General features: G+C 54.4%; 8 protein-coding genes across 20 annotated transcripts in view; 4 read left to right on the top strand and 4 right to left on the bottom strand.

Moving 5' to 3' along the window:
- Positions 1-26,861, top strand: part of LOC127461703 (feather keratin 1-like) — a 38,795-nt gene that overhangs the window by 4,241 nt on the left and 7,693 nt on the right. The window contains exons 1-2 of one of the 7 annotated variants that reach the window (XM_051769738.1): positions 869-924; positions 20,000-20,325. In XM_051769738.1, coding sequence (XP_051625698.1) covers positions 20,020-20,325 — 306 coding nt within the window. In that variant the 5' untranslated portion in view covers positions 869-924; positions 20,000-20,019. Of the gene's footprint in view, positions 1-868; positions 925-17,244; positions 17,344-19,450; positions 19,658-19,999; positions 20,326-26,861 lie in introns of those variants that run through there. The other 6 variants (XM_051769737.1, XM_051769734.1, XM_051769736.1 and 3 more) reach the window with 6 other exon arrangements.
- On the top strand, positions 869-5,335 carry LOC127461728 (feather keratin Cos1-2-like). Its single transcript, XM_051769774.1, has 2 exons — positions 869-924; positions 4,985-5,335. The coding sequence occupies exon 2, from the start codon at positions 5,005-5,007 to the stop codon at positions 5,308-5,310; it is 306 nt and encodes a 101-aa protein (XP_051625734.1). The 5' UTR covers positions 869-924; positions 4,985-5,004; the 3' UTR covers positions 5,311-5,335.
- On the bottom strand, positions 1,522-9,486 carry LOC127461727 (feather keratin 1-like). The gene is made up of 2 exons (XM_051769773.1): positions 9,439-9,486; positions 1,522-1,879 (listed from the first exon to the last, which is right to left on the bottom strand). The coding sequence occupies exon 2, from the start codon at positions 1,857-1,859 to the stop codon at positions 1,554-1,556; it is 306 nt and encodes a 101-aa protein (XP_051625733.1). The 5' UTR covers positions 1,860-1,879; positions 9,439-9,486; the 3' UTR covers positions 1,522-1,553.
- The window catches only part of LOC127461705 (feather keratin 1-like), a 33,070-nt gene continuing 15,321 nt past the window's right edge, over positions 9,113-26,861 (bottom strand). For 3 of the 5 annotated variants that reach the window (XM_051769745.1, XM_051769743.1, XM_051769747.1), the window contains exon 2: positions 9,113-9,438. In XM_051769745.1, coding sequence (XP_051625705.1) covers positions 9,113-9,418 — 306 coding nt within the window. In that variant the 5' untranslated portion in view covers positions 9,419-9,438. Of the gene's footprint in view, positions 9,439-17,402; positions 18,159-26,861 lie in introns of those variants that run through there. The other 2 variants (XM_051769746.1, XM_051769744.1) reach the window with 2 other exon arrangements.
- LOC127461704 (feather keratin 1-like) lies at positions 9,990-13,890 on the top strand. 2 transcript variants are annotated; one of them, XM_051769742.1, is made up of 2 exons: positions 9,990-13,189; positions 13,576-13,890. In XM_051769742.1, the coding sequence occupies exons 1-2, from the start codon at positions 12,991-12,993 to the stop codon at positions 13,887-13,889; spliced, it is 513 nt and encodes a 170-aa protein (XP_051625702.1). In that variant the 5' UTR covers positions 9,990-12,990; the 3' UTR covers position 13,890. The 2 variants fall into 2 exon arrangements, with proteins under 2 accessions (XP_051625702.1, XP_051625701.1); XM_051769741.1 differs by lacking the exon at positions 9,990-13,189 and having other exon boundaries at positions 13,569-13,890.
- On the bottom strand, positions 16,658-17,526 carry LOC127461744 (feather keratin 1-like; the record flags this gene model as incomplete). The annotated part of the gene is made up of 2 exons (XM_051769794.1): positions 16,658-17,052; positions 17,403-17,526. Coding segments are annotated over 2 exons (450 nt in total), but the record flags the coding sequence as incomplete, so codon positions are not given.
- The window catches only part of LOC127461719 (feather keratin 1-like), a 10,657-nt gene continuing 1,040 nt past the window's right edge, over positions 17,245-26,861 (top strand). Inside the window, exon 1 of the mRNA XM_051769762.1 lies at positions 17,245-17,343. The gene's annotated coding sequence lies outside the window, so the exon portion shown is untranslated. The remainder of the gene's footprint in view (positions 17,344-26,861) is intronic.
- Positions 24,084-26,861, bottom strand: part of LOC127461702 (feather keratin 1-like) — a 16,866-nt gene continuing 14,088 nt past the window's right edge. Inside the window, exons 2-3 of one of the 2 annotated variants that reach the window (XM_051769732.1) lie at positions 24,307-24,452; positions 24,084-24,264 (exon numbers count right to left, since the gene is read on the bottom strand). In XM_051769732.1, coding sequence (XP_051625692.1) covers positions 24,127-24,264; positions 24,307-24,452 — 284 coding nt within the window. In that variant the 3' untranslated portion in view covers positions 24,084-24,126. Of the gene's footprint in view, positions 24,453-26,861 lie in introns of both variants that reach the window. The other variant, XM_051769730.1, reaches the window with a different exon arrangement.

Genomic DNA, 26,861 nt, shown 5'->3' with positions numbered 1-26,861 from the left:
ACCACAAAAGCACCTTCTCTGGGCCCAGCTTTTCAGAGACGGAATGATGTGACAGGGTTGGCTACGACACAGCCAACTTCCCATCTGGCCTCTGGATGGACATATGTCATCACGCCCAGCTGTGTCCTGCAGCAGTGCAGCATCTCCTCTTCATCATGTGCAAACTTCCCTGCAGCCTGTGCTGCTGTCACTGCCCTGCTCTGGAGAGCTCCTGGAAAGCCCTTGGAGACACTCAGCCCACACCCCCTTCATCTCTCCTTCCTCTGCGCTTCTCCCTGCCTCTTCCTCTCCAGAAATTTTCCCAGGAAAATTGCATTGAGGAAATCCACAGTATCAGAACAGTCTGGGAGAACAAAGGACTGAGAGCAGACCTTTAAAAGAGACATGGGATACTGGAGATTTAAAAACTGGACATGAGCCAGCAATGTGCACTTTCAGGCCAGAAATTCAATCATGTCCTAGGCTGCACCAACACAAACATGGCCAGCACGTCAAGGGAGGGGAATCTTGGCTTCTTATCTGCTCTTGTTTGACCTCCCCTGCAGCTTTGTGTCCAGTCTGGAGTCCTCAGGTCAAAACAAACATGGACCCGTTAGAGCAGCTCCAGAGAAGGGCTGCAAACATGATCAGATGGATACATCACACCTTCTGTGGAAAAAGGCCGAGGCAGTCGAGGTTCTTCAGGCAGGAGAAAGAGCTGCTCTGGGGAGATCTTATTGCAGCCTTTGAGTACGTAAAGGGGATGTATAATGAAGTCAGAGAAAGACGTTTTCTCAAGGCCTGCAGTGATTGCGAAAGGAACAACAGTTTTCCACTGAAATAGGGTAGAAATAAGGAAGAAATTACTGAAGATGAGTGTGATGAGACACTGGAAAAGGTTGCCCGGAGAATGATGGGGTGTCCCATCTGGGGAAGTGTTTCAAGGTCAGGTTCGATCGAACTTGGAGTAATGTGATGGAGTAGCAGATATCCCTGCCCATGGCAGGAGGGTTGGATTGGATGGCCTTTAATGGTCTCTGCCAACAAAAATCAATCGATGATTCCATGATCCCGTGGGTGTGTGAGAAGGTAACCCCTGCACTGTGTGGTTCTCTTTGAGAATCCTGTGATTAGGAAAGGTTCTCCTGCGGTCTGAGGAGAAGCTGGTGCCTGTGTCGGGTCAGTAAGACATTCAATGCTGAGAACTTGTGTCACAGAGTGGAGCTTAGGGAGGAAAAGGAAAAGCGGTGCAAACATCTGGTTGTCAGTGGAGAGTGGAGGGTAATTGTGTCCTGAGACAAAGAGGCAGAAATTCAGACACCAGAGGGTCACTCCACACAGGACAGAGCTCACTCGGGGCCAGCCTGACAAATGGTGCAAAACCATCCCCAAGAAGCCCCTCCCAGAAACCCCCTGGGGCAACATCTGTGCCCTGGGGCAACATCTGTGCCTTGGGAGAGTGTCTGCCGGGGAAAGGATGACACGGAGGCTGGGCTGGGATGCAGCAGAGTTTAATGAGTCAAGGGAGGGAAGAGAGGTGGATCCAAGGGGAGAGCCCAGAGCAGGGAGCAGCTTTAGCAGGGGAAGCAGGTCCTGCCACAGAGGCCACTGCCCAGGCCAGAGAGGCCAAAGCCCCCGGAGTTGATGGGCACTCCCTGAGAGCTGAGGATGCTGCCAACGGCAGCGGAGGTGGAGGATCCCACGGCGGTGTTCTGTGGGAAGGAGCTGAGGATGGGCCCGGGCAGGGTCACCACCACGGGGGAGGGCTGGATGAAGACATTGGAGTCCTGGCACTGCCTGACACAGGGCTCATTGCAGCTGTTGGCCAGCGGGGTCGGGCCGCAGGGCTGGCAGGGCAGGCACGGGGTGTAGCAGGACATGTCTGGGGCTGGAGCTGCACCTGGGACAGATGGCAGGGGAGGCAAAGCATGAGAGGTTTTTATGAGCAGCCTGTCACCCCACTGTGACTCAGGGTCTTCCCCTCAGCTCACATGAACTCCACTAGCAGCAGCATTGCCCACCAATCCAATCCCCACACAGCCCATAGCTCAGGAGGCATCTGAGCCAAGCCCCAGCCTCTCTCCATACCACACCTTCGGCCCCCTTCCCTCTCCCATGACTGACAGTTCCAAGAAACCAGGTGGTGCAAAGAGGCTGGAATGTGCTCTGAAATCCCAGAGTAGGGACTGGAGGAGGAGGAGGAGGAGGAAAACAAGCAAAAGCTCCCAACTCTCCTTATGCCCAAGTCTTGTTTCCATGATATGTTAACCAATGAAACAATGTAGGACAAAGGGTCAGGTATGCTCTGAGATATTCAAAAGGAGGAATAGGCTGAGGAGAAAGGGCTCAAACCTCACCTTCTTCCAAATGAATTTGAGGTAAAGGAGTGGATGAGAGAGTGAGGAGAAGAGCTCACTTTTATACAGCTCCTGCACTGCCCCAGGCCCACAGTCACTGCACAAGGGCAGCAATTTTCCAATAGACTCACCTCCAAAAATACCCAACCTTATGCCACAGGTGGTGTTTTGGTTTCTGTCAACGCTGCCATCTCATTTCCTCATTTCTGACATGACCATGAGGATCCACAGAGGATCTTTTGAAGTATTGGCATGAAAGGCCTGAGGATTTCCTGAGCAGGATCATGTCAGCACAGGCAGAAGATGTGCCCCCACGTGCTGGAGGGGTCTGTACAGGCAGAGGACGAGGCTGTGGGGAAATATGGTGAGGTTTTTTGAAACCCCTCAGAGGGATCATGTCTTCCCACCAATGCAATCCTCTCCTGAGTCCCCACAGTCTTCTCCTAAGGAGGACATGCTGCAGCCCTCTCCCTCCCTGCCTGCCTCCCTGCTCAGGCCAGCACTCACTGCACTTTGCCTCTACAGGCTGGCAGGTTATGTTGCTGCTTTCAAATGGCTTTGTCCAAGGAAATCTTCTCCTTCTGGGAATACCAATTCTTGGTTTTTTGGCACAGTTGTCTACTCTCATTGCAGGCTCTGGGGCTCCCCACCAGTGCTGTCAGCAGGGTTGTGGAAGGAGAACACTGTCCTCTTCAAAACCCCTGAGTCCTCAGCAAGCCCTGTGGACTCGGGTTCCCCTCCTCTCACTCCCTGAGGGATGTGTTGGGTCTCAGGACAGCACCTTCTTCCTGTCCCTCTCCTCAGCCCATGATGCCCTTTGGCTGCACACTTTGCACAGGGCACACAAGCACAGGGCACTTTTCCAGGACACACTGTCAGTCCTGAGAACAGCCCTGAGCTGTGGCAGCGCTGCCAAGCAGGGCAGGCTGAGGGCAATGGCCTTTGGGTGCCTGGAGCTGTGGCTCTGGGCTCCAAGATGGTTTTCCTGGGAAAGGAATGGAGCTGCCCAAAGGATTGAGGCCTGGCAAGACCCTGCACTTCCACGTGCCTGGGATGCTCAGGGAGGGGACGTGCCCAGAAGGGCCCTGGGTACAAACCCAGCTCTCACACTACGCCAAGCAGCGATGCTCTTCCTGCCCTGCAGACATGGAGGCAGCTGGGACGCATCCCAGGAGGGCAAGGGAATGCCTTCAGTAGGCAAATTGCCTGGGATAGTCTCATAGACTCTCCCAATCCATGGTGAGTCAAGCCCTAATTTTGGAGTGGCCTTTTGGACTGAGGCCAAGCCAGGAGTGTGTGCTGTCTGCAGGTTTGTGTCCCATGTGGGGCAGAATTCCCCTCCAGCAAGGGCAGCTCCATCCTTGCCCCAGGCAAGTGGATGCTTGGCAGCACTTCCACAGGTCAGGAGTGTCCTCAGGACTGACAGTGTGTCCTGGAAAAGTGTCCTGTGCTTGTGTGTCATCCAGGTCAGGGGGTAAAATGTGCAGCCAAAGTGCATCGTGGGGTGAGGAGAGGGAAGGAACAAGGAACTGTCCTGAGACCCAACAGACCCCTCTGACAGTGAGGACGGTGGGACACAACTCCACAGGGCTTCTTGAGGAACCATGTGGTCAGGGAGGGCAAAAATCTCCTTCCACAACCCTGCTGACAGCACTGGTGGGGAGCCCCAGAGCCTGCAATGAGAGTAGACAACTGTGCCAAAAAACCAAGAATTGTATTCCCAGAAGGAGAAGATTTCCTTGGACAAAGCCATTTGAAAGCAGCAACATAACCTGCCAGCCTGTAGAGGCAAAGTGCAGTGAGTGCTGGCCTGAGCAGGGAGGCAGGCAGGGAGGGAGAGGGCTGCAGCATGTCCTCCTTAGGAGAAGACTGTGGGGACTCAGGAGAGGATTGCATTGGTGGGAAGACATGATCCCTCTGAGGGGTTTCAAAAAACCTCACCATATTTCCCCACAGCCTCGTCCTCTGCCTGTACAGACCCCTCCAGCACGTGGGGGCACATCTTCTGCCTGTGCTGACATGATCCTGCTCAGGAAATCCTCAGGCCTTTCATGCCAATACTTCAAAAGATCCTCTGTGGATCCTCATGGTCATGTCAGAAATGAGGAAATGAGATGGCAGCGTTGACAGAAACCAAAACACCACCTGTGGCATAAGGTTGGGTATTTTTGGAGGTGAGTCTATTGGAAAATTGCTGCCCTTGTGCAGTGACTGTGGGCCTGGGGCAGTGCAGGAGCTGTATAAAAGTGAGCTCTTCTCCTCACTCTCTCATCCACTCCTTTACCTCAAATTCATTTGGAAGAAGGTGAGGTTTGACCCTTTCTTATCCTCCTCCTTGTCCTCCTTGTCCTCCTTCTTCTTCCTTCCCTTTATCTTCCCCCTGGTCCTTCTCTGGGGTTTTCTGTCACGTACTTGCCTCCTTGTTCTCTGCTGCCTTGAGGCTGCTTACCGCGGGAGAGAGAAGGTGTACATGGAGAAGGGCTGGACTGAGGTGTCTCCTGAGCTATGGGTTAGTGGGGTCCTCCTTGGCCTTGGTCACTCTTGGTGGGGCTCATTGGGGTTGAGAGAAAGGATGTCCTTCATGGTATGGTGAGAGGCTGCCCTTCAAACACACCTCATGCCTTGATTTTTCTTGCCCTCTGTCCCAGGTGCAGCTCCAGCCCCAGACATGTCCTGCTACACCCCGTGCCTGCCCTGCCAGCCCTGCGGCCCGACCCCGCTGGCCAACAGCTGCAATGAGCCCTGTGTCAGGCAGTGCCAGGACTCCACTGTGGCCATCCAGCCCTCCCCCGTGGTGGTGACCCTGCCCGGGCCCATCCTCAGCTCCTTCCCACAGAACACCGCCGTGGGATCCTCCACCTCCGCTGCCGTTGGCAGCATCCTCAGCTCTCAGGGAGTGCCCATCAACTCCGGGGGCTTTGGCCTCTCTGGCCTGGGCAGTGGCCTCTGTGGCAGGACCTGCTTCCCCTGCTAAAGCTGCTCCCTGCTCTGGGCTCTCCCCTTGGATCCACCTCTCTTCCCTCCCTTGACTCATTAAATTCTGATGCATCCCAGCCCAGCCTCCGTGTCATCCTTTCCCCTGCAGCTGCTCTCCAGTATGATTTCCAGGTGGAGAGATGTTGCTCAGGGGTTGTTTTGAGAGGCAGTTTTAGAGAAAGGTGTTTCACTGACTTTTAAGACAAGAGTGTCTGAATGTGCTCCATCAGGCTATTGCTGCTTTCCAACCTTCTCAACCTGCTCATGCTTGGATAGAAGGAACCAATCCTCTTCACTGGCTGCAGCTGCTCCAAGGACGATTTTATCTCTCTGACCAAAGCATTCTCCTTTCCACACTCAGCAGTCCTGGTGCCTGAGTCACGTGCTCAGCCTCCTTATCATCCCAAACCCCCTGCACTGAACTTCCCCCCTTGCTCAGGGTTGTTCTTGCATTCCAGCCTGTCCTCAACACGGCTGATGCCACCAGGCGAGTGCTGAGCAGAGCAGCATCGTGGCTCCCCTGGGTCTCCTGCTCACACAGCCCAGGGGGTTGAGGACAGTCCTCGGGGTCTGGGCACAGTTGGGGCAGTGGCTCCTGTTCTCATGGGGTCACTACAGGAGCCCCTTTCTCTGGCCCTGTGTCCTGGTTTCAACTGAGTGGAGTTAATTTGTTCTCAGTATCTGTTCTAGTGCTGTGTTTTGGATTCAGAAGGAGAACGGTGTTGACAACACACTGATGGTTTGGGTTTCTGATAAGTCCTGTTTATCCTAAGTCTTTTTTTTTTTTTTGCCTCCTACTCTGCCAGTGATGAGGTTGACAAAAGAAACTGAGAGGGAGCAGAGCTGGGACAGGTGATCCAATCTCACCAAAGGAATATTCCACAAATAGAACATCAGACCCAGTCTGTATACCTGGGGGAGTTATCAGGAAGGGGGATCTGGCATCAGTCAGAGGGTGGTGAGCAATTGTATTGTGCATCACTCGGTTTTCCCCTATTATTATCATTATTATGAACATTTACCATTGTTGCTGTATTTTTATTTTATTTTCAATTACTAAACTGTTCTTGTCTCAGCCTACAAGATTGTCCTCATTCACATGAGCTTTGGGGAGAGAGGAAGGTATCACAACCCCCTGTTTGGGGCTGTGCATGCCAGGGGCCGAGGCAGCGTGGGTGGGGACGTGGCTGGTTGGTACCAAGCCAGCTTGTGATCAGGACTCGGGATGAAGATGTTCCGGCCTGCCCTGCTATGTCCTGCAGACATCCCCCTCCTCAGCTCCCAGTCTCTGCAGCCTGTGCTGCTGTCACTGCACTGCTTTGGAGAGCTCCTGGGCAGGCCTTGGAGACACTCAGCCCACACCCACTGCCTCTCTTCCTGCTTTAAATCTCTCCCTGCCTCCATCTCTCCATCAGCTTTCCCAGGAAGCCCTGGGCACAGACAGGGAAGGAGGAGGGCAAGGAGGACAAGCACTGCCCGTGGGCCTGTGTGGTGTCATGAGCAGCACCAAGCACAGAGCAGCTCTTCTCATGATCCACTGACCCAGAGGGATGGGGGAGAACTGGAGAGAGTGGGATATCCTGGGGTCAACATCAGGACAATCTGTGAAGGGATGGGGAAAAAGAGAGAAACCCAAGTGGTTCAAAGGTAATCCCCCTGTACCTGGCACCAGCAGCCCAGTGCCCAGGCAGTGTCCAAGAATGGTTCCATTGGGAAAATGCCCAGAGCTTTATTGCTGAGCGTGGTGTGATATGTGCCAAGGGCAGTGGTGGAGTCACCGTCCCTGGAGGAACTTAAAAGGTGTGTAAATGGGACACCTGGGGGTAGGGTCTAGTGTTGAGCTTGGCAGTGCTGGGTTAATGGTTGGACTCCTTGATCTCAAAGGTCTTTTCGTGTCTCGATGATTTTATGACTCCGAATGACATGGAATAGCCCTTTGGTCAGCTGAGGTCATCTGTCCTGGCTGTGTCACCTCCATCTGCTTGTCCACCCCTGGACTGCACTGCAGGGGATGCAGAGTGAGAAAGAGAGATGCAGCAATAGCTCAGGCTTTGGTGTGTTCTCTGCACTGGTTTAGCCACACATGTGAAGCACAGAACAACATTGGCTGCTCTGAAGACGGTGACCCCCATCCCAGCCAGCACCAGTACAGACTGGTGCTCCATTCCCTCTCCTCTTGTCCTCTGAGGCTTTTTTTGGTTTGAGCCTCCTGTTCCAGAATGATGGCACCCAGGGCAAAATAAATTGCTGTATCTTCTTTCCTTTCCCTTCCTCTCCCCTCCTATCCAGTTCTCAGGGGCTTTGAGGGCTTCTGCCCTCCCAGAGCCTTCCACAGCCCAGGCTTCTCAACCAGCTCGTGCAGCGGCCACGCGTGCCTTGCACAGAACGAGCAGCGAGGCCCAGAGGACTGGGCTGGGCAAGGCTGGATCTGACAGCCAGGGGCTCAGCTGGAGTCAGGGGTTCCTTCCACACCTGCAAGTGACGGTGCCCCAGGGGCACAGTCACCGGCTCAAGGTCCAAGTGGAAACCAGTGCTGACTGGTGTCCTTCAGGGGTCAATACTGGGACCATATTTGTTAATATGTTCATCGATGACATGGGCAGTGGACTGGGTGGACCCTCAACAAGGCTGTGCATGACCCAAGCTGAAGGCTGCACTGCTGCACTTGAGGAAAGTGTTTCAATCTAAGGGATCTTGGCTGACTTGAGGAATGGTCCCATGTGGGACTCAGGAACTTCAACAAGGCCAGGACTGGAAGGTGAGTGGTTTAGAGCAACACTGCAGAGAAGGAACCAGAGAAAATGGAGGTTGAAGTATTTGACATGAGCCAGCAATGTGCACTTTCAGGCCAGAAATTCAGTCATGTCCTGGGCTGCACCAACACAAACATGGCCAGCAGGTCAAGGCAGGGGACTCTCTGTTTCTGGTCTGCTCTTGCTAGACCTCCCCTGGAGCCTTTAGTCCAGTCTAGGGTCCCCATATCAAAACAGACACGGACCTGTTAGAGCAGCTCCAGAGAAGGGCTGCAAAAGCGATCGCATGGATACATCACACCTATGGAGAAAGGCTGAGGGAGTCCAAGTTTTTCAGGCAGAAGAAGAGCAGGGTCTGTGGAGATCTTATTGCAGCCTTTGAATATGTAAAGGGCATGTATAAGGAAGTCGGAGAAAGATATTTTTCCGAGGCCTGTAGCGATTGGATAAGGAGCAACAGTTTTTAATTGAAATAGAGTAGATGTAGATGGGATAAGAGGATGAAATTTATGAGGATGAGTGTGGTGGGATACTGGAAAAGGAGGTGGCCCATCATGGAAGTGTTCAGGGTGAGTTTTGGTGGAACTCAGAGTAACTGATGTATTGACAGAAAAATGTCAGGAAGGGTCCTCCTGGTGTCTGATGGGAAGCTGGTTCTTGTGTCAGGTCAGTAAGATATTCACTGCTGAGAACTTGTGTCACAGAGTGGAGCTTGGGGAGAAAAAGGAAAAGATATGTAAAGTACGTGTATGTTAGTCACTGAAGTGTGTAAGGTAATTGTGTCCTGAGGCAAAGAGGCAGAAATTCAGACACCAGAGGGTCACTCCACACAGGACAGAGCTCACTCGGGGCCAGCCTGACAAATGGTGCAAAACCATCCCCAAGAAGCCCCTCCCAGAAACCCCCTGGGGCAACATCTGTGCCTTGGGAGAGTGTCTGCAGGGGAAAGGATCACACGGAGGCTGGGCTGGGATGCATCAGAGTTTAATGAGTCGAGGGAGGGAAGAGAGGTGGATCCAAGGGGAGAGCCCAGAGCAGGGAGCAGCTTTAGCAGGGGAAGCAGGTCCTGCCACAGAGGCCACTGCCCAGGCCAGAGAGGCCAAAGCCCCCGGAGTTGATGGGCACTCCCTGAGAGCTGAGGATGCTGCCAACAGCAGCAGAGGTGGAGGATCCCACGGCGGTGTTCTGTGGGAAGGAGCTGAGGATGGGCCCGGGCAGGGTCACCACCACGGGGGAGGGCTGGATGAAGACATTGGAGTCCTGGCACTGCCTGACACAGGGCTCATTGCAGCTGTTGGCCAGCGGGGTCGGGCCGCAGGGCTGGCAGGGCCGGCACGGGGTGTAGCAGGACATGTCTGGGGCTGGAGCTGCACCTGGGACAGAGGGCAAGAAAAATCAAGGCATGAGGTGTGTTTGAAGAGCAGCCTCTCATCACACCATGCAGATGCCTTGTCAAGACAAGATGTAAATAAGAGCATGAAGTGGTGGACTGATGTCCACAGGCTTCTCCTTCTGTTTAGCTAAAAAGTTCCCTGCCAATAGCAACCGGGCCCAGGGATTTTCCACTTATTACATCACTCACTTCAGTCAAGCCCCAGCCTCTTGCCATGAAGACTCCGCCCCCATCCCTCTCCCATCATAAACCACCCCATAACCCAGCACACTACAAAGGGACAGGTATGTGCTGAAAAAACCTGTGAAGGAAGAAGACAAGGAAGGAGAGGAGAAAAGTCTTCAACCTCACCTTGTTTCCAATGAGATGGAGGCAAGTGGACTGATGTGAGTGGGGAGAAAAGCCTGCTTTTATACTTCTCCTGCACTGCCCCAGGCTCACAGTCACTCCACAAGGGCAGAAATTTTCCAGCAGACTCATCTCCAAAGCAAAATATCCCACCCAATGGCACAGGTTGTGCTTTTGTTTCTGTAAATGCTGCCATTTCATTTCCTCATTTCTGACATTCCTTCTCTGAGCTGCAGGATCCTTTCATGTGCTACAATGAGAAGCCAAAGGATAGCCCAGGCAGAATCCTGTCAGTGGGGCAGAAGTGCTGGAGGGTTCTGTGGGGGCAGGAAATGTTGGCCTGGGGCATTGAAGTGCAACTGCTTGCTGCTGCCTTTGTAGGAAGTGCCCCAGCTCTGCCCCATGCAGCACATGTCACCACAGTCCAAAAAGCTCCTTGTCCTTTAGGGATGTGTCACTTGCTTCTCTCTCTTCTATCTTTCTCCACTCTCCTCCAGGATCACAAGCTGTAGCATCTCCAGGCAGCCAGGTTGTGCCAATGGTTTCAAGTCTCTTCCTCTTGGTGCCTTTTGCTCTGGGGAGGAGGTTTTCCAGGTTATCTGGGTGTCCAACAGCATCCTGGGTGGCCTTGGGACAGGGTTTACCATCAGCCTGTGGAATGGGATCCCTCTTCTCTGCTCCACGGTGCTCAGGAAACAGCTGCCACCAAGAGCAGCTGCCCGGTGTGAGAGAGGCACGGACATACTGGTACCAGTCCAGCAAAGGGCCTCAGAGCCCAGGGAGTGACTGGAGCCCCTGGGACAGGAGGGGCTGCCTGAGGTGGGCTTGTCCCCCTGGAGGAGAGAAGGCATCCGGGCACACTTCCCAGGAATGGGAAAAAGAGCTGCTGGGAGGGAGTCCAGAACTCAGAGCCAGACTCTCCTGAGTCCTATCCAGTGAAGGGACAAGAGGCAACAGGTACATTTGGAAATATGGGAAGTTCCAGGGAAACATAAGAAACGACATTGTTAGCGTGATGTTGGTAAAGAAGTTGTCTGTGGCTGACATGGACAGCTGTGGATTCTTCATCCTGGAAGGGATTCAGAGCTTGACAGGGCTTGGCCCTGAGCATCCTCCAAAGGCTGATCATGCTTTCAGCAGGGGCAGTTGGAGCAGATGACGTCCAGAGGTCCCTTCCAATCTCAAGGATCCTGCGATTCTGTCGTGGGAAATGATGGGTTCTGCACAGTTGCTCCTAAAAGGGAAGAACTGGTTGGAAACATTGGAATTCAAAGGAGGGCAACCTTGGTTCTCACACCTCAGAGACACTGGAGTCAAGACCTGATGGCAGGAAGGAAAGCCAGGACAGGTCCTGGATTCAGACACAGCAGATTCAGCTTAAGCAGCTGTTAGGGATGATTTCATGGACACACCTTTTGGGCAGCACATGGTTCAAGAGCAGAAAGGGTCCAGCCCAATACTCAAAAACAAGGAGATGTCTGAGCAGACTGGCTTTGACCAAGTGGGGTTATGAAGACAGATCACCAACACCTAAACGCAGTGTCCTGGAGCTGAAGGGAGGGATGATCTTCGAAGGAGGAATTTAGAAATATTTCATAAGGCATGTTGGAGTGCTGTTACAAAAATCAAAGCTCAGCATGCCTTGAGTCTTGAGAGACACATCCAGAGGAATAGACAACAAACATCATCCTACAAGAGCAGTTAAAGACTGACCAAGGAAAACATGGTTTTCCTGACGGGGCAGCTGATTTCCTGAAGAGTGTCCAGAGAAAAGGTTGGGGGAGTCAATGCCTTCTCTCTCTCAGTCATCACCTAGGAGTTCTCCCAGGCTGCTGTGCCCTCTCATCTAGTTGAAGGAAGTAGTGGGAAACCTCCAGCAGTGGATGGGCTTCAAGTCAAGGATTGCCTGAGAAAAGCCAATCCATACAAGCAGAGGGTGGAAGGGAATGGATACACCTGCCTTATCTACTTGGGCTGAGACTTGTCTCAGGCTGTGGTGAGGAGCTCTCCTGAATGTTTTGTGGAGTTAAAGAAAGGGTTGCAGAAAACCTCTCCCCACCACCTTGAACAGACCCTTGGGTCTCACATGACATGACTTCTCTTGGAATTAGTGCTTCATCATGGTCCCTTTCCCCTGACCCAAAGACTGGCTCAACCTGGAGCACAAATTGGTACCATTCAGGAAGCAGAAACTTCCCCAACTCGCAAGTAAATGTGGCCTGGCAGGACCCTGCAGCTCCACGTGCCTGGGGATGCTCAGGGAGGGGACGTGCCCAGAAGGGCCCTGGGTACAAACCCAGCTCTCACACTACGCCAAGCAGTGATGCTCTTCCTGCCCTGCAGACATGGAGGCAGCTGGGACTCACCCCAGGAGAGCAAGGGAATGCCTTCAGTAGGCAAATTGCCTGGGATGGACTCTCCCAACCCATGGCGAGTCACACTCTAATTTTGGATTCACCATGTGTCATCCTTTTGGTGTGCTGTGTGCAGGCCCATGTCCCACATAGAGCTGAATTCCCCTCCAGCAAGGGCAGTTCCATCCATGCCTCAGAAAAACCATCTTCAGTCACTGGGCTGATCCTCATTCACAGCTCTGGGCAGCTTGAACAGACACCACCCTCAGCACGGACTCATTGCCATCACTCCACAGCTCAGGGGGCTTTCAGGACAGTAGGTTTGTTCTGGAAAAGATTCTCCTGCTAGTGTGGGACCAAATTGTGGGGTCACAGTGTACGGTGATCTGAGGAAAATGGGAAGAATGAGATGCTTCACTGAGCCCCAACACACCCCTAGGGCAGTGAGAAAGGACCCAGCTCTACAGGGCGAGTTGAGGAATCACAGGGTTCAGGAGAGCAAGTTATCCTTCCCCATGCCACTCATGACACTCGTTGGGAACCCCACAAGGTTGCCAGGAGAGGGGACAACCTTGCCAAACAAACTGCCATGGGCAGGAGTGGACTGAATTGGTGGGAGGGTATGTTCAGAAGCCTCCAAAGAGGGTAGAAAACAACCACAACATATTGCCTCAGATTGGTGTCAACAGTCTCCACAGACCCTTCCAGCACATGGAACACATCTTCTGCCTGTACAGATGTGTCACTGCCCCAAATCCTTGGGCCTTTCATCTTAATACTTGAAAGGATCCTCGGAGGCCTAATGGTCATGTCAGAAATGAGGAAATGAAATGGCAGCACTGATGGAAACCAAAACACACCCTGTGGCATTAGGTGGGATATTTTGCTTTGGAGGTGAGTCTGTTGCAAAATTACTGCCCTGTGCATTGACTGTGGGCCTGGGGCAGTGCAGAAGCAGTATAAAAGTGGGTTCTTGTCCTTACTCTCTCATCCATTCCTCTCTTCTCCATCTTATTGGGAACAAGGTGAGTTTGGAACACTTTTTTCGCTTCTCCTCCTCCTCCTGCTTTTCCGCCACCTGTTGTGGGATATCTTAGGACATACCTCTCCCTTTGTCATATACTGGGGTCCTGAAGGTGCTTGCCATGGGGGAGGGCAGGTAGAAGACAGTGTGGCAAGAGAAGAGGTTCAGGTTTGGCTGAAATGTCTGCACAGCCATGGGCTAGTTGGGGTCCTCCCTGGGGCTGCAATTCCTGCCAGGGCTCTTCTGAGGGAAAAGGAGATTCCTGTGGTCTCTTTGTGATGTTCTTTTGGGATGAGGGAAAGGGTCTCCCTCATGTGGGGGGTGAGCGGTTCCTCTTCAAGGACAACTCATACATATCTTCCCCTGCCCTCTGTCCCAGGTGCAGCTCCAGCCCCAGACATGTCCTGCTACACCCCGTGCCGGCCCTGCCAGCCCTGCGGCCCGACCCCGCTGGCCAACAGCTGCAATGAGCCCTGTGTCAGGCAGTGCCAGGACTCCACTGTGGTCATCCAGCCCTCCCCCGTGGTGGTGACCCTGCCCGGGCCCATCCTCAGCTCCTTCCCACAGAACACCGCCGTGGGATCCTCCACCTCCGCTGCCGTTGGCAGCATCCTCAGCTCTCAGGGAGTGCCCATCAACTCCGGGGGCTTTGGCCTCTCTGGCCTGGGCAGTGGCCTCTGTGGCAGGACCTGCTTCCCCTGCTAAAGCTGCTGGCCCCGGCCCTGCAAGGAACCCAGGGACACACAGGATGGAACCGCCCTGGGGACGCAGCATCGGCTTCTGCTTCCAGAGTGGCTGAGCGAGCCCAGCAGCCCTTGCAGAAGGACGGGGCCAGCCTGGGCTCTGGGCAAGCACGGCCCAGCCCTGCCTCTGCCCTCTGCCACTCTCTCCTTTGCCTCCTGTGTCCGTGTTCCCTTGTGCTCCTGTGGGCTCTCAGCCCCACAGAACCAGCCTGGGGAGGACCTGCTGGCTCTACCTCCTGTGTGGATCAGGAAGATGGACTCCTGGTGGGATGTCTGCCAGATCCAAGGGAGAAAGATTCTCTACCCCTGAACTGAGGTCTCCACTCAGAGCAACCTTTTTTCCCTCTTTTAACTCAATAAACTTCTGCTGCATCCCAGCTCATGTCTCTGTGTCATCCTTTCCCCTGAAGACATTCTCCTAACATGCCCAGGGGAAATGGTGTTGTCTAGGAGTGGTTCTGGGAGGGGGTTGTTGGAAAAGGCTGTGCAGTGTTTGTCAACGTGGTTTTGCAGTGAGGCTACTCAGTCAGGAATTGTGTGTACTTGCTGGTTTTTAAAGGTCTCTGTCTATTTGGGGATGGAGTGACCAGTGAAGTTCAATGTCTAACATCTGTTTGTTGTGCTCACCTTGTCTTTTGCCTTGTTAAGCTCATCCCTGTAACACAAGCAGTCCGAGGGAGGAGGGATGAATGTGTTATTGACAAGACAGAGGGAATACCTTCCCAGGAAAGCCCAGGAGATCCTGTCCTAGCAATAGTATTGAGGTTCAGAGTTGTGGGGTGAGGTGGAAATAAAAGCATGAAAACAGGAAGGGAACATACCACCACACCATCTTCAGGAAGACTGTGTCCCAAGAGCTAGAGGCCACAGGTTTGTGGTCTTTAAGTTGGTGCAGGGATGTTTTTTGCAATCCTTTGTTTCCCTCAATGAAGCATTCCACAGAGCTCCTCACACTGCCTGTGTCCTCACCGTGAAGCGGAGCCCCCCTTCCTCATTGCTGGCCTTACCCCAGTGGGCAGAGGCACAGGCTGGCCCAGGGTCTGTAGGATCATTCCATAGTCAGGGTGGAAAGAACCTGCAGAGATCATTGGGCCCAACCCATTGTTCCCAGCTCAGTCAGCCATGACCATCCAAGGAGGGCAACTGCACAACCTTCCCAAGCAATTATTCCACTGCTTCATCCTCCCCTCGATGAAGAACATTTTCCATCTATTTAGTCCCAGCCTCTCATCTTTCAGTGTGAGTCCAGTGTCTCTAGTCCTCCAGCCATGCACTGCCACAGTGTTGAGCCTGGATCTGTCTTCTGAGGCACCTCACCAGAGCTACTCCAAATCTGCTCTCAAGTCTCCCCCTAAAGCCTCCCCTTCACACTCAGCAAGTCTCATACCCTCAGCATGTCCTACTCAGGGAGGTGCTCCAGCTCCTCACAATCCTGGAAATCTTCTGCTGAACTCCCTCGGTCAAGGGCTTTCTTGTACTACATCTTTCCTTGTGTCAGAGCAGAGTCCTGGATGCCACGAGGTGAGTGCTGAGCAGAGCAGCATCGTGGCTCCCATGGATCTCCTGGTCACACTCCTGCTCACACAGCCCAGGGGGTTCAGGACAGTCCTCGGGGTCTGGGCACATTGGGCCAGTGGCTTCTATTCTCATGGGGTCACTGCAGGAGCCCCTTTCCCTGGCCCTGCTCTGGGGCTGCTGCTTGCCAGGGGCTGAGGGAGGTGTCAGCACTCAGGGCTGGGGGGGTCCCAGTCAGCTGCCATTGAGGGCTCTGGGTGGACACGTGTCCCCCTGCTCAGCTGTGTCCTGCAGCAGTTCAGCCACTGCCCTTCCTCAGCTGCTCCTGGACAGCCCTTTGAGACACTCAGCCCATACCCGCTGCCTCTCTTCCTGCTCTGTGTCTCCCTGGGCTCTCTCTCCCCAAAAACATTCCCAGGAAGGCCTGGGCACAGACAGGGAATGAGCAGGGCAAGGGGGAGATGCACAGGCTGGGGGCCTGTGTGGGTGTGTTTAACCCAGTCAGCGCTGAGCACCGAGCAGCTCTGCTCTAGATCCACTGTCCCAGTGGGATGGGGGAGAACTGGGAGAGCAAGAGAGTGGGATACCCTGGGTTTGAGATCAGGGGAAAACAAAAAGGAGGAAAAACAAAGGGACTGGAAGGTCATCACACACCGCCTTGCACCACCAGGTTGACGCTCAGGCATTCTCCAAAGGATGGATACTTTGGAAAGTCTTCCCACAGCCTTTCAAGTACCAATCATTGTGCCAATACGCATTGCACAAGCATCCCCAAAAATACTCTCAGAAACATCCCTGAGGATCCCCTCTCTCCCTGGACATCTTGGGAGAGCATCTGCAGGGGAAAGGATGACACAGAGACATGAGCTGGGATGCAATAGAACTTTAATCAGTGAAAAGATGAAAATGAGGTCGGTCGGAGTGGGGAATCCAGCGCAGGAAGAACTATGGGCAGACAACAGTGTGTGTCCATGGCTGTGGCAGAGATCCCATCTTCCTGATCCAGAGAGGGAACAGGGCCAGCAGGTCCTCCCCAGGCTGGTTCTGTGGGGCTGAGAGCCCACAGGAGCACAAGGGAACAAGGACACAGGAGGCAAAGGAGAGAGTGGCAGAGGGCAGAGGCAGGGCTGGGCCGTGCTTGCCCAGAGCCCAGGCTGGCCCCGTCCTTCTGCAAGGGCTGCTGGGCTCGCTCAGCCACTCTGGAAGCAGAAGCCGATGCTGCGTCCCCAGGGCGGTTCCATCCTGTGTGTCCCTGGGTTCCTTGCAGGGCCAGGGCCAGCAGCTTTAGCAGGGGAAGCAGGTCCTGCCACAGAGGCCACTGCCCAGGCCAGAGAGGCCAAAGCCCCCGGAGTTGATGGGCACTCCCTGAGAGCTGAGGATGCTGCCAACGGCAGCGGAGGTGGAGGATCCCACGGCGGTGTTCTGTGGGAAGGAGCTGAGGATGGGCCCGGGCAGGGTCACCACCACGGGGGAGGGCTGGATGACCACAGTGGAGTCCTGGCACTGCCTGACACAGGGCTCATTGCAGCTGTTGGCCAGCGGGGTCGGGCCGCAGGGCTGGCAGGGCCGGCACGGGGTGTAGCAGGACATGTCTGGGGCTGGAGCTGCACCTGGGACAGAGGGCAGGGGAGGCAGAGCAGGGTAGATGGGTGAGGAGCAGCCTCTCACCCCACCACAGGGGACCCAAGGCATGAACTGGAGGCAAGACCTGGGGGCTGTGTAGAGAGACCCACAGGCTTCTCCTTTTCCCCAGAAGAGCCCTGCCAAGAGCAACCAAGGGAGATCCCGGCCCGGCCCAGAGCCCTGGAGACTCCTCAGACAAGCCCCAGCCTTTCCCCACATTGCACCTTCTGCCCCCTTCCCTCACCCATGGCCAGAACCTTCATGGAACAAAGAAGCTGGTATGGACTGAGAAATCCCCTGGGAAGAGGAGAAGGATGAGAAAAAGCTTCAGACTCACCTTGTTCCCAAGGAGATGGAGGTGAATGGAGTGGCTGAGAGAGCAAGGACAAGGGCCTGCTTTTATACTGCTCCTGCACTGCCCCAGGCCCACAGTCACTGCACAGGGCAGTAATTTTCCAACAGACTCATCTCCAAAGCAAACTATCCCACCTAATGCCACAGGCTGTGTTTTGGTTTCTGTCCCTGCTGCCATTTCATTTCCTTGTTGCTGACAGGCCCATTGGGTCCTGGAGATTCCTTTCATGTCCTGGGATGAGAAGCCCAAGGACTTCTCGTGCAGGAACAAATCCGTACGGGCAGCAATCCAGGCTGAGGTGGAGCCCTGTGGTGTTGGGTACTTCCTCACTCCCTGAGGACTCTGTTGGCTCGTGGGACAGCACTTTCTTCCTCCCCCTCTCCTCCCCCCACCAGGCCCTTTGGCTGCACACTTTACACCCTGAGCTGGATGAGGCACTGGCCCCTTTTCCAGTTCACGCTCTCAGTCCCGTGGCTGCTCCCAATCCTGGGCAGTGCTGCCAACGCAGGGCAGGCTGAGGGCAATGGCCTTTGGGGCTGCCTGGAGCTGTGGGTCTGGGCACAGCCCAGTGCTTGAAAATGGTTTTCCAGGGGCCTGGAATGGAGCTGCCCTTGCTGGAGGGGAATTTGCCCCCGCATGGGACACAAGCCTGCAGACAGCACACACTCCTGGCTTGGCCCAACACCAAAAGGCCAACCCCAAATCAAAGCGTGACTCGCCAGGGGTAGGGAGAGTCCATCCCAGGAAATTTGCCTACTGAAGGCATTCCTTTGCCCTTCTGGGATGCATCCCAGCTGCCTCCATGTCTGCAGGGCAGGAAGAGCATCACTGCTTGGCGTAGTGTGAGAGTTACCCAGGGCCCTTCTGAGACATCCCCTCCCTGAGCATCCCCGGGTCCGTTCAGGGTCCTGCCAGGCCTCACTCCCTGCGGAGCTGGGGGAAGTTTCCTTGGCTCCCCAATGGTGCTGGATTTGGTTTCAGGCTGAGGAGGCCCTTGGGGAGTGGCAGGGGAGGTGTGCTGAAGCCCTAATGCCAGGAAGAGATGTACCACCTCTGAACCAGGGAAGGGTCCCAGCCTGTAGGGAGTCATTTTCTACAACTCTTTCTTTCCCTCCACAGCACACTGGTGAGGGCTCCTCACTGCAGCACAGTCTTCTTGGCCAGGCAGGGGAGGCCTGTGTGTCTGTCCCCTTCCAACATCCAAGTCTCTCCCCACAGCTGACCCTACCCCACGGTCAGATCTCCCAGGAGGAGGTCTGTGGGCTCTAAGATCTGTAGTTCTGTCCCCAGTCCATCCTGATGCAAGAGGTTCTTCCTTTCCAGGTGCAGGACAGTTCCCCCTGCCTGATCTTGTTCTACTGTGGGGAAGATCCAGATGTTCCAAGGACTTTCAGGAGCTTGAATTCCTGACAGAAAGTCCTGACAGTAAAGAATAAGAACAAGAAGCCTTTGAGTATCTCCAGCTTTCCTGTATCCCTTGCCCTCAGGGAAGGTGCCCTGTTCACCACTGGGCCTGCCTTTGGCCAAGCCCCCCTTTGCTGATGACCTGCCTGGAGAAGACCACCTTGTTGCCCTCCATGTGCTTGGCCTGATTTAATCAGTGCCAGGTGGGCTTTGGCTTTCCTAACCCCACCCTGGATTCTCAGCCTGTCAAACCTCCTCCCCAGAGCAAAGGGCACCAAGAGAAAGAGCCCTGGAACCACTGGCACAGCCTGGCTGCCTGGAGATGCCACAGCTCGTGATGTGTGGGGAGAGGTGAGAGAGAGGGAAGAGAGAGAAGTGAGTGACATGTCCCCAAAACACAGCTTTTGGACGCTCTTCTGAACGTGTGCAGTGAGGGACAGACCTGGGCCTCTTCCTGCAAAGGGTATTGCAAAGAGTTGCTTTTCACTGCCCCAAGACAACACCTCCGGCACTAAGGAGACAACTTCTGCTTCCACTGACAGGATTCTGCCTGGGACATCCTTTGGCTTCCCAGCATAGGACATGAAAGGATCCTGCAAAGCAGGACAGGAATGCCAGAAATGAGGAAATGAAATGGCAGCATAGATGGAAACAAAACCTGAATCTGTGCCACTGCACTGGGTAGTTTGCTTTGGAGATGAGTCTGTTGGAAAATTACTGCCCTGGTGCAGCGACTGTGGGCCTGGGGCAGTGCAGGAGCAGTATAAAAGCAGGCTCTTCTCCCTACTCCCACATTCCCTCCACTCGCCTCCATCTCCTTGGGAACAAGGTGAGTTTGAAGCCCATTCTCCATTTTCTCCTCTGGCATTTCACAGCACAGACCTGGCACTTTGTCCCATGGGGGGTCTTGGAAGTGCTTGTGGTGGGGGAGGGAAAGAAGTAGAAGGTGTGTGACTGCTGAGTCTTGGCCAAAGCGTCCCCACAGCTCTGGGCTGGTTGGGGCCCTTGCTGGGCTTGAGCTGCTGCTGGGCTTTGTCTGAGGGGAAGAACTTGTGAGCCCCCATCAACAGCCTTCAGCTCTCCTTTCCAACTCAGGCCTTGGGTCCCCTGTGGTGGGGTGAGAGGCTGCTCCTCACCCATCTACCCTGCTCTGCTTCCCCTGCCCTCTGTCCCAGGTGCAGCTCCAGCCCCAGACATGTCCTGCTACACCCCGTGCCTGCCCTGCCAGCCCTGCGGCCCGACCCCGCTGGCCAACAGCTGCAATGAGCCCTGTGTCAGGCAGTGCCAGGACTCCAATGTCTTCATCCAGCCCTCCCCCGTGGTGGTGACCCTGCCCGGGCCCATCCTCAGCTCCTTCCCACAGAACACCGCCGTGGGATCCTCCACCTCCGCTGCTGTTGGCAGCATCCTCAGCTCTCAGGGAGTGCCCATCAACTCCGGGGGCTTTGGCCTCTCTGGCCTGGGCAGTGGCCTCTGTGGCAGGACCTGCTTCCCCTGCTAAAGCTGCTCCCTGCTCTGGGCTCTCCCCTTGGATCCACCTCTCTTCCCTCCCTTGACTCATTAAACTCTGATGCATCCCAGCCCAGCCTCCGTGTCATCCTTTCCCCTGCAGACACTCTCCCAAGGCACAGATGTTGCCCCAGGGGGTTTCTGGGAGGGGCTTCTTGGGGATGGTTTTGCACCATTTGTCAGGCTGGCCCCGAGTGAGCTCCGTCCTGTGTGGAGTGACCCTCTGGTGTCTGAATTTCTGCCTCTTTGCCTCAGGACACAATTACCTTACACACTTCAGTGACTAACATACACGTACTTTACATATCTTTTCCTTTTTCTCCCCAAGCTCCACTCTGTGACACAAGTTCTCAGCAGTGAATATCTTACTGACCTGACACAAGAACCAGCTTCCCATCAGACACCAGGAGGACCCTTCCTGACATTTTTCTGTCAATACATCAGTTACTCTGAGTTCCACCAAAACTCACCCTGAACACTTCCCATGATGGGCCACCTCCTTTTCCAGTATCCCACCACACTCATCATCATAAATTTCATCCTCTTATCCCATCTACATCTACTCTATTTCAATTAAAAACTGTTGCTCCTTATCCAATCGCTACAGGCCTCGGAAAAATATCTTTCTCCGACTTCCTTATACAAGCCCTTTACATATTCAAAGGCTGCAATAAGATCTCCACAGACCCTGCTCTTCTTCTGCCTGAAAAACTTGGACTCCCTCAGCCTTTCTCCATAGGTGTGATGTATCCATGCGATCGCTTTTGCAGCCCTTCTCTGGAGCTGCTCTAACAGGTCCGTGTCTGTTTTGATATGGGGACCCTAGACTGGACTAAAGGCTCCAGGGGAGGTCTAGCAAGAGCAGACCAGAAACAGAGAGTCCCCTGCCTTGACCTGCTGGCCATGTTTGTGTTGGTGCAGCCCAGGACATGACTGAATTTCTGGCCTGAAAGTGCACATTGCTGGCTCATGTCAAATACTTCAACCTCCATTTTCTCTGGTTCCTTCTCTGCAGTGTTGCTCTAAACCACTCACCTTCCAGTCCTGGCCTTGTTGAAGTTCCTGAGTCCCACACGGGACCATTCCTCAAGTCAGCCAAGATCCCTTAGATTGAAACACTTTCCTCAAGTGCAGCAGTGCAGCCTTCAGCTTGGGTCATGCACAGCCTTGTTGAGGGTCCACCCAGTCCACTACCCATGTCATCGATGAACATATTAACAAATATGGTCCCAGTATTGACCCCTGAAGGACACCAGTCAGCACTGGTTTCCACTTGGACCTTGAGCCGGTGACTGTGCCCCTGGGGCACCGTCACTTGCAGGTGTGGAAGGAACCCCTGACTCCAGCTGAGCCCCTGGCTGTCAGATCCAGCCTTGCCCAGCCCAGTCCTCTGGGCCTCGCTGCTCGTTCTGTGCAAGGCACGCGTGGCCGCTGCACGAGCTGGTTGAGAAGCCTGGGCTGTGGAAGGCTCTGGGAGGGCAGAAGCCCTCAAAGCCCCTGAGAACTGGATAGGAGGGGAGAGGAAGGGAAAGGAAAGAAGATACAGCAATTTATTTTGCCCTGGGTGCCATCATTCTGGAACAGGAGGCTCAAACCAAAAAAAGCCTCAGAGGACAAGAGGAGAGGGAATGGAGCACCAGTCTGTACTGGTGCTGGCTGGGATGGGGGTCACCGTCTTCAGAGCAGCCAATGTTGTTCTGTGCTTCACATGTGTGGCTAAACCAGTGCAGAGAACACACCAAAGCCTGAGCTATTGCTGCATCTCTCTTTCTCACTCTGCATCCCCTGCAGTGCAGTTCAGGGGTGGACAAGCAGATGGAGGTGACACAGCCAGGACAGATGACCTCAGCTGACCAAAGGGCTATTCCATGTCATTCGGAGTCATAAAATCATCGAGACACGAAAAGACCTTTGAGATCAAGGAGTCCAACCATTAACCCAGCACTGCCAAGCTCAACACTAGACCCTACCCCCAGGTGTCCCATTTACACACCTTTTAAGTTCCTCCAGGGACGGTGACTCCACCACTGCCCTTGGCACATATCACACCACGCTCAGCAATAAAGCTCTGGGCATTTTCCCAATGGAACCATTCTTGGACACTGCCTGGGCACTGGGCTGCTGGTGCCAGGTACAGGGGGATTACCTTTGAACCACTTGGGTTTCTCTCTTTTTCCCCATCCCTTCACAGATTGTCCTGATGTTGACCCCAGGATATCCCACTCTCTCCAGTTCTCCCCCATCCCTCTGGGTCAGTGGATCATGAGAAGAGCTGCTCTGTGCTTGGTGCTGCTCATGACACCACACAGGCCCACGGGCAGTGCTTGTCCTCCTTGCCCTCCTCCTTCCCTGTCTGTGCCCAGGGCTTCCTGGGAAAGCTGATGGAGAGATGGAGGCAGGGAGAGATTTAAAGCAGGAAGAGAGGCAGTGGGTGTGGGCTGAGTGTCTCCAAGGCCTGCCCAGGAGCTCTCCAAAGCAGTGCAGTGACAGCAGCACAGGCTGCAGAGACTGGGAGCTGAGGGAGGGGGATGTCTGCAGGACATAGCAGGGCAGGCCGGAACATCTTCATCCCGAGTCCTGATCACAAGCTGGCTTGGTACCAACCAGCCACGTCCCCACCCACGCTGCCTCGGCCCCTGGCATGCACAACCCCAAACAGGGGGTTGTGATACCTTCCTCTCTCCCCAAAGCTCAGGTGAATGAGGACAATCTTGTAGGCTGAGACAAGAACAGTTTAGTAATTGAAAATAAAATAAAAATACAGCAACAATGGTAAATGTTCATAATAATGATAATAATAGGGGAAAACCGAGTGATGCACAATACAATTGCTCACCACCCTCTGACTGATGCCAGATCCCCCTTCCTGATAACTCCCCCAAGTATACAGACTGGGTCTGATGTTCTATTTGTGGAATATTCCTTTGGTGAGATTGGATCACCTGTCCCAGCTCTGCTCCCTCTCAGTTTCTTTTGTCAACCTCATCACTGGCAGAGTAGGAGGCAAAAAAAAAAAAGACTTAGGATAAACAGGACTTATCAGAAACCCAAACCATCAGTGTGTTGTCAACACCGTTCTCCTTCTGAATCCAAAACACAGCACTAGAACAGATACTGAGAACAAATTAACTCCACTCAGCTGAAACCAGGACACAGGGCCAGAGAAAGGGGCTCCTGTAGTGACCCCATGAGAACAGGAGCCACTGCCCCAACTGTGCCCAGACCCCGAGGACTGTCCTCAACCCCTGGGCTGTGTGAGCAGGAGACCCAGGGGAGCCACGATGCTGCTCTGCTCAGCACTCGCCTGGTGGCATCAGCCGTGTTGAGGACAGGCTGGAATGCAAGAACAACCCTGAGCAAGGGGGGAAGTTCAGTGCAGGGGGTTTGGGATGATAAGGAGGCTGAGCACGTGACTCAGGCACCGGGACTGCTGAGTGTGGAAAGGAGAATGCTTTGGTCAGAGAGATAAAATCGTCCTTGGAGCAGCTGCAGCCAGTGAAGAGGATTGGTTCCTTCTATCCAGGCATGAGCAGGTTGAGAAGGTTGGAAAGCAGCAATAGCCTGATGGAGCACATTCAGACACTCTTGTCTTAAAAGTCAGTGAAACACCTTTCTCTAAAACTGCCTCTCAAAACAACCCCTGAGCAACATCTCTCCACCTGGAAATCATACTGGAGAGCAGCTGCAGGGGAAAGGATGACACGGAGGCTGGGCTGGGATGCATCAGAATTTAATGAGTCAAGGGAGGGAAGAGAGGTGGATCCAAGGGGAGAGCCCAGAGCAGGGAGCAGCTTTAGCAGGGGAAGCAGGTCCTGCCACAGAGGCCACTGCCCAGGCCAGAGAGGCCAAAGCCCCCGGAGTTGATGGGCACTCCCTGAGAGCTGAGGATGCTGCCAACGGCAGCGGAGGTGGAGGATCCCACGGCGGTGTTCTGTGGGAAGGAGCTGAGGATGGGCCCGGGCAGGGTCACCACCACGGGGGAGGGCTGGATGGCCACAGTGGAGTCCTGGCACTGCCTGACACAGGGCTCATTGCAGCTGTTGGCCAGCGGGGTCGGGCCGCAGGGCTGGCAGGGCCGGCACGGGGTGTAGCAGGACATGTCTGGGGCTGGAGCTGCACCTGGGACAGAGGGCAAGAAAAATCAAGGCATGAGGTGTGTTTGAAGGGCAGCCTCTCACCATACCATGAAGGACATCCTTTCTCTCAACCCCAATGAGCCCCACCAAGAGTGACCAAGGCCAAGGAGGGCCCCACTAACCCATAGATCAGGAGACACCTCAGTCCAGCCCTTCTCCATGTACACCTTCTCTCTCCCGGGGTAAGCAGCCTCAAGGCAGCAGAGAACAAGGAGGCAAGCACGTGACAGAAAACCCCAGAGAAGGACCAAGGGGAAGATAAAGGGAAGGAAGAAGAAGGAGGAGAAGGAGGACAAGGAGGAGGATAAGAAAGGGTCAAACCTCACCTTCTTCCAAATGAATTTGAGGTAAAGGAGTGGATGAGAGAGTGAGGAGAAGAGCTCACTTTTATACAGCTCCTGCACTGCCCCAGGCCCACAGTCACTGCACAAGGGCAGCAATTTTCCAATAGACTCACCTCCAAAAATACCCAACCTTATGCCACAGGTGGTGTTTTGGTTTCTGTCAACGCTGCCATCTCATTTCCTCATTTCTGACATGACCATGAGGATCCACAGAGGATCTTTTGAAGTATTGGCATGAAAGGCCTGAGGATTTCCTGAGCAGGATCATGTCAGCACAGGCAGATGTGCCCCCACGTGCTGGAGGGGTCTTTACAGGCAGAGGACGAGGCTGTGGGGAAATATGGTGAGGTTTTTTGAAACTCCTCAGAGGGATCATGTCTTCCCACCAATGCAATCCTCTCCTGAGTCCCCACAGTCTTCTCCTAAGGAGGACATGCTGCAGCCCTCTCCCTCCCTGCCTGCCTCCCTGCTCAGGCCAGCACTCACTGCACTTTGCCTCTACAGGCTGGCAGGTTATGTTGCTGCTTTCAAATGGCTTTGTCCAAGGAAATCTTCTCCTTCTGGGAATACAATTCTTGGTTTTTTGGCACAGTTGTCTGCTCTCATTGCAGGCTCTGGGGCTCCCCACCAGTGCTGTCAGCAGGGTTGTGGAAGGAGATTTTTGCCCTCCCTGACCACATGGTTCCTCAAGAAGCCCTGTGGAGTTGTGTCCCACCGTCCTCACTGTCAGAGGGGTCTGTTGGGTCTCAGGACAGTTCCTTGTTCCTTCCCTCTCCTCACCCCACGATGCACTTTGGCTGCACATTTTACCCCCTGACCTGGATGACACACAAGCACAGGACACTTTTCCAGGACACACTGTCAGTCCTGAGGACACTCCTGACCTGTGGAAGTGCTGCCAAGCATCCACTTGCCTGGGGCAAGGATGGAGCTGCCCTTGCTGGAGGGGAATTCTGCCCCACATGGGACACAAACCTGCAGACAGCACACACTCCTGGCTTGGCCTCAGTCCAAAAGGCCACTCCAAAATTAGGGCTTGACTCACCATGGATTGGGAGAGTCTATGAGACTATCCCAGGCAATTTGCCTACTGAAGGCATTCCCTTGCCCTCCTGGGATGCGTCCCAGCTGCCTCCATGTCTGCAGGGCAGGAAGAGCATCACTGCTTGGCGTAGTGTGAGAGCTGGGTTTGTACCCAGGGCCCTTCTGGGCACGTCCCCTCCCTGAGCATCCCAGGCACGTGGAAGTGCAGGGTCTTGCCAGGCCTCAATCCTTTGGGCAGCTCCATTCCTTTCCCAGGAAAACCATCTTGGAGCCCAGAGCCACAGCTCCAGGCACCCAAAGGCCATTGCCCTCAGCCTGCCCTGCTTGGCAGCGCTGCCACAGCTCAGGGCTGTTCTCAGGACTGACAGTGTGTCCTGGAAAAGTGCCCTGTGCTTGTGTGCCCTGTGCAAAGTGTGCAGCCAAAGGGCATCATGGGCTGAGGAGAGGGACAGGAAGAAGGTGCTGTCCTGAGACCCAACACATCCCTCAGGGAGTGAGAGGAGGGGAACCCGAGTCCACAGGGCTTGCTGAGGACTCAGGGGTTTTGAAGAGGACAGTGTTCTCCTTCCACAACCCTGCTGACAGCACTGGTGGGGAGCCCCAGAGCCTGCAATGAGAGCAGACAACTGTGCCAAAAAACCAAGAATTGTATTCCCAGAAGGAGAAGATTTCCTTGGACAAAGCCATTTGAAAGCAGCAACATAACCTGTCAGCCTATAGAGGCAAAGTGCAGTGAGTGCTGGCCTGAGCTGGGAGGCAGGCAGGGAGGGAGAGGGCTGCAGCATGTCCTCCTTAGGAGAAGACTGTGGGGACTCAGGAGAGGATTGCATTGGTGGGAAGACATGATCCCTCTGAGGGGTTTCAAAAAACCTCACCATATTTCCCCACAGCCTCGTCCTCTGCCTGTACAGACCCCTCCAGCACGTGGGGGCACATCTTCTGCCTGTGCTGACATGATCCTGCTCAGGAAATCCTCAGGCCTTTCATGCCAATACTTCAAAAGA

The sequence above is a fragment of the Manacus candei genome, unplaced genomic scaffold (genome assembly GCF_025592945.1).
Source record: "Manacus candei isolate 608988 ecotype Guabito, Panama unplaced genomic scaffold, ASM2559294v1 h1tg000112l, whole genome shotgun sequence".
Classification (NCBI taxonomy): domain Eukaryota; kingdom Metazoa; phylum Chordata; class Aves; order Passeriformes; family Pipridae; genus Manacus; species Manacus candei.
Note: the sequence above shows the minus strand (reverse complement) of the source record. Positions and strands in the feature narration are given on the sequence as shown.